The 14,460-nt window shown below is 37.9% G+C and overlaps 1 protein-coding gene across 1 annotated transcript in view; it reads right to left on the reverse strand.

The window, feature by feature from the left end:
- LOC111150779 (transmembrane protein 45A) overlaps positions 1 to 14,460 on the reverse strand; it is a 65,066-nt gene that overhangs the window by 14,872 nt on the left and 35,734 nt on the right. Inside the window, exon 2 of the mRNA XM_022508379.1 lies at positions 1,258 to 1,449. Coding sequence (XP_022364087.1) covers positions 1,258 to 1,447 — 190 coding nt within the window. The 5' untranslated portion in view covers positions 1,448 to 1,449. The remainder of the gene's footprint in view (positions 1 to 1,257; positions 1,450 to 14,460) is intronic.

The raw sequence follows: 14,460 nt of genomic DNA on the forward strand, positions 1-14,460 counted from the left end.
ACAGTTTTAGCAACCCTTTCCATGACTTCACAAAGAAAGCAGGAAGATACCAGATGAACCCATGGCTTATCAAATCTAATGTCCTTCTATAATGCTGATTCTTCATTCTGGGCTGTTCCTTAACAGCTAAGTACTGGTGCTTTCAGCTGGTTTTAGAGGTTCAAACACTGGTTTGGATGATCAACTTTTAGTCAAAGATAACCAATTTAGTCAGACAGCTAGTTATTTCAGATCTTCAAAATTGATCATTTCAGTTCTTCATAGTTCCATGACCAGTTCCACTGATGGTTTTAGTTCCCATTTTCATGTAATGACTAGGTAAATTGTACAAAGTCTGATTACTTCCTTCTGACACATCCTACATCTTTGTGTAGCATCTTTGGGTAGCTACCACGAAATGGAGAGTTGTGCTTGATTCAGAATCAAAAGACTAGGGTTCAGCTTTTCCTCAATTAAGGATAACTGAGAAAACACAGATTATAGCACACAGTCTGGTCAGGTACAGAAACAATAAAACTTTCTTTAAAATACTGACGTATGTGTCAATCTATGGAATCTGGCAAGGCAATTCCTCTCTTTGGAAATGGTTGCTCTGTAATTTCATGTCCATAGCAAAGACCTATTGCCATGAATAAAGTATGAAGAAATCCAAAGGGAAAGGAGAAAGTTCTGCTTTTCACAAAGGAGAGGCTACCAGGGAATTCTAAAACCACAGAAAATTTTCTCAGAACCTTATAGTCAATGAAAAGTCCTTAGAAGTCATCTGGCCTAACTTCCCTTTTCAATTTAAGAATAACGCAAAAAAGGATGAGTATATAAAGCAAGGTCTTCTTCAGCCTGACCCCTCTGTACAGTCCATCAGCAACAACTTACGACTAAGACTTTCCCACAATAACTTGATTATTTTGGCATCATTTTGAAAAATGGTTTCTGATAGAGTTTACTCTTTCAGGCATCAGAATAAATATTATAAAAGTAGTTCAAAGGTTCCAACTAATTCGATAAAGGAAAGTCACCTTGAGTGGTCAGGCAAGTTAATATCCATGACTGACTCATTAAGGAATAGGCTTCTGTGTAAACATGAAGTATCCCCTTCTAACAAATTATAATCAGATAGAAATTACAATTAGAATATGTGTTCAGAGATTTTTTAAATAAAAATTCATTTTAGCAATTTCTTGATTTGATATTTAATTTTCTCTTTGCATGTAGAAATACCCAAAAGGAGAAAACAGAACACAGAAATGGTGCACTCACCAGTGATGGCCATGCCAATTAATACCATTCCCTCAAAAATTTCTATTCGATGGAATAATGCTTTGGAGCCAAGGTAGGAAGTCCTTTTGTGCTTTTTGAAGGCATACTTCAGAATGCACTTGATGGTCCACCAAATACCCATGATAATGAAGAAGGTTCCAGGGAGGGCATGACCTTTGAAACTCCCCATGTCTACCAAGATAAGAACATATAGAAGATGAAGACATTTGGTTTCCAGAACTTAGCCAAAACATCACTCATTCTCATAAAATACACTATTTTCTGATGATAGTAGATATACCGTTGATTTAAGAGGAATTGATATTACTGTCAATCACTGCAACGTCAACAATACCAACAAGAAAAACATGCATATTCATTGAACGCTTACCTTGTGCAAGGCACTATGTCAAATATTCTGCACACAATCTCTACGACACACAATCTCTCCATTTTCAATTGGGACACAGGATTAGACAGGTAAGTGAATTGCCCAAATATCACACTATTAAGCAAGAGTTATGTTGTTTTTAAAAGGGAGCTCAAGGATTTCTTAAAGTGATAGCATGTGCAACACCGTATATTTACACTTTAAGCATATTTGGAGGAAAGTAATATGAAAATTTTATCTGTATGTTTAAAACTTGAAATGATATAAAATTGCCTACAATTTTTTAAGTAAGTAATTTCAAAGTATCAAGCCTTGAGTATACAAAAGAGACCATTAGTGCTCATCAAATATTCAAGCATTTCTCCTAAGACTTTTCCTAGCCTCTTATCCAGGTGAATCAAAACCATGTTTCTAAACAGTATGGAGGTGCCTCAAAAAGTTAAAAATAGAGCTACCCTATGACCCAGCAATTGCACTACTAGGTATTTACCAAAGTGATGCAAAAATACACTCAAAGGGGTTCATGCACCCTAATATTTATAGCAGCATTAGCAACATTAACCAAACTATAGAAAGAGCACAAGTGCCCATCAACTGGTGAATTGCTAACAAAGGTGTGGTATTTTTCTACAATGGAATATTACTCAGACATCAAAGAGAAGGAAATCTTGCTATTTGCAACCATGTGGATGGAACTAGAGGGAATTATGCTAAGCGAAATAAGTCAGTCAGAAAGAGACAAATACCAATGATTTCACTCATATGTGGAATTTGAGAAACAAAACAGATAAACATAGGGGTTGGAAGGAAAAATAAAATGAGATAAAAACACAGAGAGAGGCAAACCATAAGAGACTCAACTATAGAGAACAAACTGAGGGTTGCTGGAGGGAAGGTGGGTAGTGGAATTGGCTAAATGGGTTGATGGGCATTAAGGAGGGCATTTGTTGTGATGAGCACTGGGAGTTGTGTGTAGGTGATGAATCACTGGATTCTACTCCTGAAACCAATCCACACGGTATGTTAACTAACTGCAATTTAAATAGAAACATGAGAAAACAATTTTATCCTACCTAAAGAAACAAACAAAAACCATGTTTCTAGTTCTGGCCAATGGACAATGGCACGTCATTTCCAGGCTGAGTGAGTTAAGGGCCTACATGACTCTTTTAACTCACCTGTCCCTGCCGTGGCAACCTTTGCATGGCTTTTCCAGAACATAGTGGATGGCCAACCAGTCTGCTTCAGATTAATTGTGCCAAATTAAGCTGGCTTAAAGAGCTTAACCCAGCCTATCCAGATGGATACCAAGCCAAATCAAACTGTAAATGGTTTATACAACTCTTATGTTTACATGGTGCAGCAAATAATAAAAAGAACTATCCTCCATTTTTGGTCAGTGCTATAGAAAATCAGTCTTGAATTATGTGAGCAGTGCTTTGTTCACAAGTACGGTACCATCAACAGAATAATGAAGAGAGAATGCAGAATCCTCTTAATGAATCTCACAGTAGGCCAGACGTAGGAGTACTGATGAAAGGAGACTTCAGGTTCCTCTGGCCCAGCAGAGGGCTTTATCTCCTTGAGTGGGTACCAGGCATCTCAGCTCAGGGAAGACCCCTTTGGTTGACTTCCACATCCTTCACAAGTGTGAAGTTTCAAGGGGGAACTGTGAAGTTAACTCAAACAGTGTGAGTCTCTTAAATTTCTAGTCGAGCCTCCTAGCAGACATTTTGGCATGCCTCTGAGTCAACCAAACCTTCTAAGAGACTCTGACTCAATATAGTTGACTCTTAGACAACACAGGGTTGAACGGCTTGGGTCTACTTAGATGCAGAATTTTTTTTACACATCCTGGAAATGTATTTTCTCTTCCTTATGATTTTCTTCATAACATTCTTTTTCCTCTAGCTTAGTTTATCATAATAATAAAGTCCATGATATATATAGCAAACAAAATATGTGTTAATTAATTGTTTATATTATCAATAAGGCTTTCAGTCAACCATAAGCTGGTAGTTCAGCTTTGCGGTAGTCAGGAGTAATACATGGATTTTTGACTGTGCAGGGGGTTGGCACCCATGTTATTTAAGGGTCAGTTGTATATCACATAATGCCAAGTGCCCATTCTTGTCCTAACTCTGACTCTAATTAGGGTTGTGGTTTGGGGCATGTCCATTAACCTCTCAAAGCCTTAGTTCTTAATAAAAGAAGGAGGTGGCCTAGGTGACACCTGATGTTCCTTTCTGCTTGAACATTCTGTGATTCTTCATCCTAACCACCATATTTAGCAGCGTCACTGAGTTCTCCTCTTTGCCTTGGCTTATGAAGCCATATGGTGTTAAAAAATGCTTTTATGTGGGATTGAAAAATACGTCCAGACTGTAAATTATTTGTACTTTTCTGGAGAAGAATTTGATATGTCTTAAGAAGACTTGAAGGTTTTATATTTGTTGGTATAGGAAACCCATTTCCAGGAAGTTATCCTAAACTTATTAACCAGAAATACAGGCACTAAATTAAAAATATACATTGTCTAAAATCAGAAGAATGATTTAAAAAATTTTTACAGCCACTTAACCCACTGAGCCACCCAGGCACCCCTACAGCCACTTAAAATAAAGTTTTCAAATAACTTAAGTGATAGGGGCTATATTTAGTGAAAAGAATAGCATTTTCAAACCTGAGAAGGGGCTTTGGATTCAGGCTGACTAGAACTGAATCCCAACTTTATTATTTACTAGCTAAGTGACTTAGGCAAGTTATTTAACTTCTCAGTGCCTCTGTTTCCTTTTCTGTGAAATGGAACAAAGAACAATAGCTAACTCCTAAAAGTAAAATAAGTTCCTCTAAAGCAAATAACCCATAGCAATAAGCAAGCTCATGTTATCCTCAACTCACCTCAAACTACCAAAGTAGAATAAAAGTAAAATCAAATGAGGAATTCTACTTGGACAAAACTGCTGAAAAGCAACAAGCATCTCTTTAATTCTCTTGGCAGTCATGCATGTACTGCTTGTAACATTTCTCCAACTATTGTCTTAGAAGGTTACTGGAATCTTCTGTAGTTATTTAATTCCTTGACTGCATTTAAAGAATGAGCTTCTTGAAAGCAAGAAGAAAGACCATAAATCTATTCTTTCTACCCCCTACCATGAACCTGGATAGCATCTTATACACTATGAAATTCCAAATTAACAAGAGTAACTAAGTCCTTCTTATAAGGATCATATATTTATAAAACATCTCTACTCTGATGTCTCAAAACTTGCTCATACTCAACATACCCACAAATTGAACTAATCATCTTATCTACCCACCCACTACCAGAAAATAATTTTCCCCTAGTCACTGATTTTGTAACACCACCACTACCATTCACTTACTTGCTCAAACTCAAAGTATGAAAATCATCATAGAGGCCACCTATGTCTCTGAAAACTAATTGATTATTAAGAACTATTGCTTCTACTGTCTTAAATCAACACTCCCTTGCCCCAAATCTTGCTGACTCCCTTGCTCTTTCAATTTCATCTGCTTAGGGAAATCCTCCCTGATGGTCCAAAGAGAAGACTTCCTTAATACCTTCTCAAGGTACCCAGTTCTTCTTTTAATGAATTCTTTGTGTGATTAGTTAATCAAGATCTGTCCTCTTCATTAGTCGTTATGTCCATCACTATTGAAAGCCAGTGTAGCACTCCACTGGGGCCTCAGAGGAGGCCCAGGAGCCTGGGATATCCTCCATTTTTAATGCCCTGATAAATTTTTAAAAGGTATAAGATGCCAAAACAGAGTTACATAAACCACAATTGCTTTTCAGTGTTTAGATTTACCTAATAAATACCTTCTTTTTAATTTTTTTTATTTTTTTTATTTTTTTATTTAAATTTAATTTAGTTAACATATACTATTATTAGTTTCAGGGGTAGAATTTAGTGATCCATCAGTTGTATATAACACCCAGTGCTCATTACATCAAGTGCCCTCCTTAATGCCCATCATCCAATTATCCCTTCCCCTAACCCACCTCCCCTCCAGCAACCCTCAGTTTGTTTCCTAGAATTGCCTAGAGTTCACTATCTCTTGTGGTTTGCCTCCTCTGTTTTTATTTTATTTTTCCTTCCCTTTCCCTATATTCAGCTGTTTTGTTTCTTAAATTCCACAAATGAGTGAAATCATATGCTATTTGTCTTTCTCTGACGGACTCTGCTCAGCATAATACCCTCTAGTTCCATCTATGTTGTGATAAATACCTTCAACTCACATGCAAAACATATTGCCCATGTTGGAGCTAACATGAAAATTTAAATTTGGGGCCCTTCTTACATGTGTGGCTCTGGCCAAATAATTTTCTCGATCCACCTCCATGACCAGCATTATAATAGGTTCCTGCTGCCCCAAAAGCTGAGTGAACCAATATATCTCAGCACAGCCACTGGGACATGACAGGGAGGCAATGGGGAGTAGATGAAGGTTTTTGAAGAGAGATATGGGGTGATCAGGGTAGCGAAAGAAATGAGGCATTGCTCCTAGCTCAGTTATAGAATTTTTGCATTTTAGCCTTTTAATCTGAAACAATGTGATGGCTCAATTTTTCTCTGTTTTAAAAAACTCAAACAAAATGAAGTCAAGGCAGGCTTGCTATATTTGCCTAGCTAAGGGACTCAACAGACCCAGTTGCTCCTGGCAATGAAAATGGCATTCTTTTTTTTTTTTTTCGGTTTCATTGTGGAAAGAAAAAACTGCTCAAATTCTCAAATATCACTCCATTGTGATCTCCTAGAACACCATTATCCATAAATTTATCTTTTGTTCCTTGCTTTACTATTGCCTGAGATTGTAATTTACTGATCATAAAAGCCAAGTAGTCCAGAGTTTGATTCAATCTAAATCCAAAAAGAAGACACATTTCCCTTGGAAGAAAGCTTTTCTCACCCACAAAGCAAATCATACTTGCCTGAAAACCAGCAGATAACTCAGGAAGATCACCAAAATAGGAAACAAGAAGGTCCTTCCTCAATATATTTCTTGCCTGATCTTGGCACTTAAAATAATCTCATGGGGAAAGTGGTTCATCCAGGCCTGAAATGGTGGGTTGCAATTCAACACCAGCTTCCAGCTACAATTTATCCTAAAAATTCATACTCCTCCCCCATCAAAAACAAAACAAAACCCTCTACGCTTAATGACACCAAACACCATCCTCTGGGCTAATGACAAGTAATGGCTCCTAATATACTGGTTGACCTCTTTTTTTTCTCACTGTCCTCCAAATTTACACACTCACTCACCAGCCTAAAGGGAAATATTTTAAAACTATAATACTTAGAGATAATAATGGACAAATCCCAAGATCTAACTTAGGTGTCGCGTGTTAATGCCCAGGGTTACAGACACATAAATCATAGACCAGGCCAACGCACAGAAAGAGGAGAGAACTCAAAATAGTTCACGGAAAGAGATCCTACAGTTTTCTTGGTGGAATCTCAACCAAATACTAACTTCAACATAGAATGAATACCATGGGGAAAACTTAAATTAAAATTTCATCCTGAGCCACCACCAAAATAAAGTATACCTAAATCTTAGTGACTCCTTTCTAAGCACATTTATAAATCCCAATACACTAAAAAAATTTTAACTATTTCTTGAACTTCATTTTACCATTTGCTTGACACTCAAAGCAAAGTATATACAAGCATTTGTAGCTTTAAAGTTCTCCATCACTCCATCATTCCATACCAGTACATTCTCTCCCAAATTTCAACTATTTCAAGTTTCCTTAGTAAAATTACCCTTACCTTCACACTTTCCTCAATGTCAAATCCAACTCAGTTCCCTTCTCCCAAGAACTTATAATGGTTCCTGCTTCAAGAAGAAAAAGCAGATACTGACTGGTCTAAATCTAATTACTCTCCTTCTTAGAGACGAAACCAATGTGCTTATGTTTTTCCAGCATGAAGGCAGCAGATAAATCTTCAGAATATGTCACAATGCCTCCATAAATGTAAATATTAGGGCCACACCCTTTTGAAATCCTACTTCATATCCAAACATTGTGCCATAGAGTAATTCTCAAGAACTCACCTTGCACCCACCCACATGACCACTAGCCTCACACATGTGTTCCCTGCTGTGAGAACCAAAGCCCAATAGAGCATGTGTGATCTTTGCTATCTCTTCCAGGTCATCAAGATGGACAGAAGACAAGCAGAATGGTATGGGAGCAGTAACATACAGAGCAGATCCAATAAGTCCTATGAAGACAAACCATTCCCTAATAGGCAGTGCCTTGAAGAGAGATTGTCACAGGGGGTAGGGTTGGAGTCATAGCCAAAACCAAAGTTATAAGAATAAGAAAAGATGAATAAAATTGCTGTAGGTCATCAGTGAAGCTCAGTTGCCCTCAAGGAATACACAAACTAGTAGACAAGAGCATTCTAAAACAACATGAGGTTTACACAGAGTGAAACGGGAAGAAGCAGCAGCAGTTTGACTCTAACCTGAAGAGCTAGCACCTGTTATCCTGTCTGTATACAAGTCTTATTTCCCCTCTCAATGATAAACCCATGGTGAGTGAGGGCCATATCCTCTATCATGCTTTGTACCTAATTAGCACTCAATAAATCACAATGAATGATGGGCTTCTGCCTGGAACCCCATCACCCCGAATCACTGACCCGGGTGGCAACCAGTTTCAGAAACAGCTGATGTGGTTAATTAAATGCAGATTCTTGGAACCCACTTTAGATCTACTGAATCAATCTGGGGGAGGCCCATGAATCTGCATTTAAAATAAGCACACATCAGTTATTTTTTTATATTCTTAAATTTTGAGAACCAAAGGTTTAGACCATGTGGAGACAAGCAGAATGACACCAAGACACTGAAATTTAAATTGACTTCCCTATCACCATACCCCAGAGGCCATCTGTCTCCCATCAGTGTCATAAACTCTGCTGGGCTTGTTCACATCAGCTTCATACTGAGCGGAGTTGGGTGGCTCAACAACTGTTCCTGAGGCCAGAATGATAATCTGGCTCCAGAAGAAGATAATAACCATTCTACACTGCTGCCATCCTGTTCTATTTTATTTTATCATATATTATTAAGATATTTTATTTTATTTGGATCTCTTTTACACCCCAGCCTCTTACACCCATACCCCTATCAATCTTTAAATACTAAAACCACCCATGTCACATGGGCTAGTCTTAACCAAACACCCAGAATGACAAACAGAAATCTACATTAAAAAAAAAAAGTGACACAGGATGAGCCAATCCAAAGACATACGTATTGAAAAATAAAACCAATGAACAGAAAACAAGAACAAATGTTATATTAAATCACCTGCCTGTGATGAACTCTTCAAAGTAAATAGTGGCCTGGACTGTTTCTGTTAGTAGTGGTGCATCTGAGATGGGAAGGGAAGGAAGTTAGCATTCATGGAACATCTACTTCATGTTAATAACTTCTCATCTATCTGTTTATTCTATTTTTGAAACAACTCAAGGAAGTATTATTATTTCCACCATAGGTCTGAAGAAACTGAGACTCCAAGAGATCTTCTGACCTACTCTAAGTCACAGAGTTAGTTAAGATCAGAGGCAGGATTTCAAGGTCCTTATCTCAGACTAATCCCCTAGATAAGGGCAAAGACCAGAAAAGGTTTGCGAATAAACCCAACAGTACTCACCAAGTTCCTTTGACTAGGTTAAACACCAGAAGAAAAAAGGCTGCTTCTTTTGGGAGTTTCTACCATTGAGGCGTCTCTGCATGTAAAGGAAGTGAAGATCTGCACGTAGCTTGAATAATCTGCCACTATTATAATCAGAGTCAGAGTGCACAAGGATGCCAACCAAAAGGAAAGCTGGTCTGAGTAATCTGCCATGACTTCACTTGACAAAATGAAGATGCTAGAGATATGATTGGTGCTGTGATAAGAACCTAAAGAAATCATTCTATGGTTCCCAGCTTCATACCGCTTCACAATTCAAATCAATGAACAATTTCTGAGCACTACATACACATCCAACAATCTCCTTCAGGTATTAGGGGACTCCATGTTAAACAAAAGTATCTACAGCTTAGCTGGCAAATGTTCTCTAATTTTAAAGACCCAGATGATTATACTGGGCCTGACAAAATAATCTCTTCATTTCAAGATCACTAATTTTATCGCCTCTGAAAAATCCTTTTTTGCCACATAAAGTAATATAGCCACATGTTCCAGGAATCCAAATGTGTTGGGATGAGGACATTATTCTGTTTATAACAACACATAAATGTTTACTGTTTGGCAGAACAGAGAAGGCAAAAACATATGACTATGATACCAAGGAGACGAGCCAAGATTTATGGTAAAGGAATAAACCACTTAAGGTATGCTGAGCCCCTCCATTTGATTCAGAGGAGTAAGAAAGGCATATTGCAGGATCCTATAAGACTATAAGGGACATTTGAGCTGGACTTTGAAGAATGATTGGGATTTTGAAAGGTGGAACTGAAAGGGAAGAGCACTCTAGACATAAGAAACAGCATGAATAAACTCTTGGTGGCAGAAACTTATAGGAGATATTGAAGTCACTTCTACTACAGGAGTTGAACACAACAGAAAATGCATCTGGAACTGCTACATATATGGGAAGTGGGTAAAAGGCAAAAATAACAATATAAATTACCAATCAGTAAAAAAAAAAAATTACTAGTGTTTTTAAAATTGAGTCTCTAGTAATGAATAAAAATCAAACTAGATCCCCACCTCACACCAGATTCAAAAATATATTCCAGGTGGATTAAAGACCTAAATGTGAAAATAAAACTTCAAAATTTTTAGTAGAAAATATTTGAAAATATCCCTATGACCTTGGGATAAGAAAGAATTTTTTAAACAAAATACATAAAAGGAAAGTAATGAAAGAAAGGACTGATAAATTTGACCTCTTCAAAAAATAAGGTTTTTAGGGATGCCTGGGTGGTTAAGCATCTCTCTTTAGGTCAGGTCAGGATCCCAGGGTCCTAGGATTGAGTCCTGCCTTGACCTCTTTGCTCAGTGGGGGAGGGGGGATGGTGGTGCTATTTCTCCTTCTGCCTGCCACTCCCCCTGCTTGTGCTCCTCTTACTCTTTCTCTCTGACAAATAAATAAATAAAATCTTTTTTTAGAAAAAGTATTTTTATATGCGAATGGCAAAGAAGTGTAGGAAAAGATGCTCAATATTATTAGTCTATTAGAAAACGTTAATTAAAATTACAAATACCCATACTCATCCACCAGAATGGCTAAATTTAAAAAGACTGACAATACTAATGATATTTGCAAGGCTGTGAACCATCTGGACCTCTTATGCACTCTAAGTGGGAACACAAAGTTGTACAGCCCATCCAAAAGCAGTTTGTCACTTTTTATAAAGTTAAACATGCACTTACCATTTGACCCAGCAATTCCACTCCTAGGTATTTATCCAAGAGAAAATGAAATTATGTCCACACAAAGACATTTAAATGGCTGCTCACAGTAGCTTTATTCATAATAACCAAAAACCCAGAAACAGCCCAAATGCCCATCAACTAGTGAGTGCATGAACAAACTGATACATCTCTAAATAAATTTCTTCATCTGTAAAATCAGAGTGATAAAAGTATTTATTTCAGAGGTTTCTTGGGCAGATTAAACAAGTATAATGCAAAGTACCTGAATGGAAACTGGTAAACAAAAAGCAACCAATAAATATTAGTTATTATTTTGACATCTGAAGTTTTAAGATTTTTCTGTTGTCACACAAAATAAATTTAAATATTTTTGCTGACAGCTTTGTGGATCTACCGTTCTATCCGTGAATACTCCATTTTCGTAACGATTTTAATGTGATATGGAAATGAAATTCTATCATGTGTAAAAGCCTCTTTCAGTTTCCCTGATCCTCCCTCGCCTTCAATATGGGGTTTATCCTCATAATCTAAGATAGCTGTCAAAGCCCCAGCCATCACAATCATGTTCCAGGCTGCAGGGGAGAAAAAAGGGCACAAGGAGACTCTGTGTCTGCTTTTCAATGAGTTTTATTGAAGTATAATTTACATGCAGCAAAATTCACCCTTAAATTTTACAGAGGAAGAAACTGAGACAAAGTTAGAGATGAACTAAAATGTCCAAGGTCATGGAGATGATAAGTAATGGAACTGGGACTGATATTCAGCCCTGGGTCTATAGTGCCTCTACAACAATTGTACCATAAATAAAGTTGAACGACACATGGCAGACATAGAAGATATTTGTAATAAAGTTAACTGATAAACACTGAGTAGTCACAATTCATTTGAGTAAATACCTAGGAGCATAATCTCAGCTTATATGGTAAGACTATGTTTAGCTTTGTAAGAAACTGCCAAATTGTCTTTTTATTTTTATTTATTTATTTATTTATTTATTTAGAGGGGGAGAGAATCCTAAACAGGCTCCACACCCAGTGCAGAGCTCTATGTAGGGCTTGATCCCATGACCCTGAGATAATGACCTGAGCCAAAATCAAGTCAGATGCTTAACCAACTGAGTCACCCAGGTGCCCCTGAAAAATTGTCTTCTAAAGTGTCTGCACCATTTTGCATCCTACCAGCAATGAATGAGAGTTCTTTTTTTTTTCCATATTGTCTCTAACATTTGTTATTGTCAGTGTTCCGAATTTTGACCATTCTAATAGCTATGTAGTATGTAATGTTATTGTTGTTTTAATTTGCAGTTCCCTAATAATATATGGTATTGAGGAGCTTTTCATATGATAATGTGTCATCTGGATATCTTACTTGGTAAGTAAACTGTTCAGATCTTTTCTCACTTTTTTTTTTTAAAGATTTTATTTGTTTATTTGACAGATAGAGATCACAAGTGAGAGAGGCAGGTGGTGTGGGGGGGAAGCAGGCTCCCTGGGTGAGCAGAGAGCCCGAAGAAGGGCTCGATCCCAGAACCCTGGGATCCCGACCTGAGCTAAAACCGGAGGCTCAACCCACTGAGCCACCCAGGTGCCCCTTTTCCTCACGTTTTAATTGAGTTATTTATTCATTGTTGACTTTTAAGAGTTCTTTGTATACTTCAGATGTTAGTTCTTCACCAGATGTATGGTTTGAAAATATTTTCTCCCAGTCTGTGACTTGTCTTTTCCCTTTTTTTTAAAGGGCCTTTCAGGGGTGGCTAGGTGGCTTAGTCAGTTAAGCACTGGACTCTTGATCTCAGCTCAGGTCTTGGTCTCAGTGTCATGAGATCCACCCGCACACTGGGCTATGGTCAGCACAGAGTACGCTTGAGTTTCTCTCTCCTTCTACCTCTGCCTCTCATGCTTGTGCTTCTCTATCTTTCTCTCTTTCTCTAAAATAAATAAATCTGTGCCTTTCACAGAGTGGAAATTTGAATTTTCGTGTGATCTAACTTACACATATTTTCTTCCATTTTTAAAAAAAGTGTTTTTCACAAGTGGAAATTTTTAATTTTCATGTGATCTAACACATACTTTCTTTCAAGAATTGTGTACTTGACACTGCACTTAAAAACTGACCATCCTACCCAAGGTCTCACCATTAAGCATGATGTTAACTGTAGGTTTTGTGTAGCTATTCTGTATCAAGTTGAGGATTTTCCCCTATTTTCCTACTTTGCTGCTTTCCATATTTAAATGTTTTTCTTAAAAATACAATGACAACAACAACAAAAAAAAAAAAACCTGAGAAGGTGGTTTAGAGCCAGATAATAGAGGACTTTAAATGCCAGGTTAAAAAGTTTAACCTTTATTCTATGGGCAATAAGAAGCAACTGAATGTTTTGAGCCTCAGAGCGTTTAAATTTTACATGTTTTGAGCATCAGAACTTAAAACTTTTAAAAAGTTTAAAAGTTTTATTCAAAGATGTAAAGATGTGGGGTACCTGGGTGGCTCAGTGAGTTGAGCCTCTGCCTTGGGCCCAGTTCATGGTCTCAGGGACCTGGAATGGAGCCCTGCATCAGGCTCTCTGCTCAGTGGGGAGCCTGCTTCCTCCTCTCTCTGCCTGCCTCTCTGCCTACTTGTGATCTCTCTCTGTCTGTCAAATAAATAAATAAAATCTTTGAAAAATATATATATAAATATGTAAAGATGTCCAGAAAAGGTGATTCCTCCAACTCCTTCACTAACCCACTCTGGTGAAATACAAATCTCGGTCTCCATTAAGCCTGCTTCATAATAAACTTGAATCTCTTGGAGTCCAGAGGAGGATGCAGAACACTCACCAATCTTGCTGACTGTTTCAGCAAAGACATGACTCCCACCCGAGTATTCAGCTACCCCACCTCCCACCCACAAAAGAAAGCTATGTCACTGTGGTTCAAGGGAGACGCCCAGGCACCCAATGGCCCAGACTCAGTATTAAGCATACACAGACAAAATGCAATAACCACACCTGAATCAACAATGTTGACATATTCCTTTGTATCACATTTTCTTCCAGGGTAGCTGGCTGTTGTCAAGGGCTCTACTAATAAGGCCATCTAGATGAATCCTTGGCCTCTCTACAGAGAACACCTTGTAGCCCAGTTCTCATGACCTTGGCTGCCTCACTTCTTTACCCACCTTTGGGCATCCTGCTCTTCTCTTCCTTTCCCCACTTCTGCCTATCACAACCAGTTCTCAGAAGGGCAGCAGAGACGTGTCTGGATTCTAAGCAAATTGACTTCCAGGGCATAGGAACCATCTTGGTTCCTGATCCAGGATCAGATTCCAAATTTTGTTTGGTTTGGATTTCTGTGTGTGGAGGGGTGGCAGAGAGAAGGTAATCAAAAGGAAACCAGTG

Source organism: Enhydra lutris, unplaced genomic scaffold (assembly GCF_002288905.1).
Source record: "Enhydra lutris kenyoni isolate GAN:26980312 unplaced genomic scaffold, ASM228890v2 scaffoldscaffold2, whole genome shotgun sequence".
Taxonomy (NCBI): domain Eukaryota; kingdom Metazoa; phylum Chordata; class Mammalia; order Carnivora; family Mustelidae; genus Enhydra; species Enhydra lutris.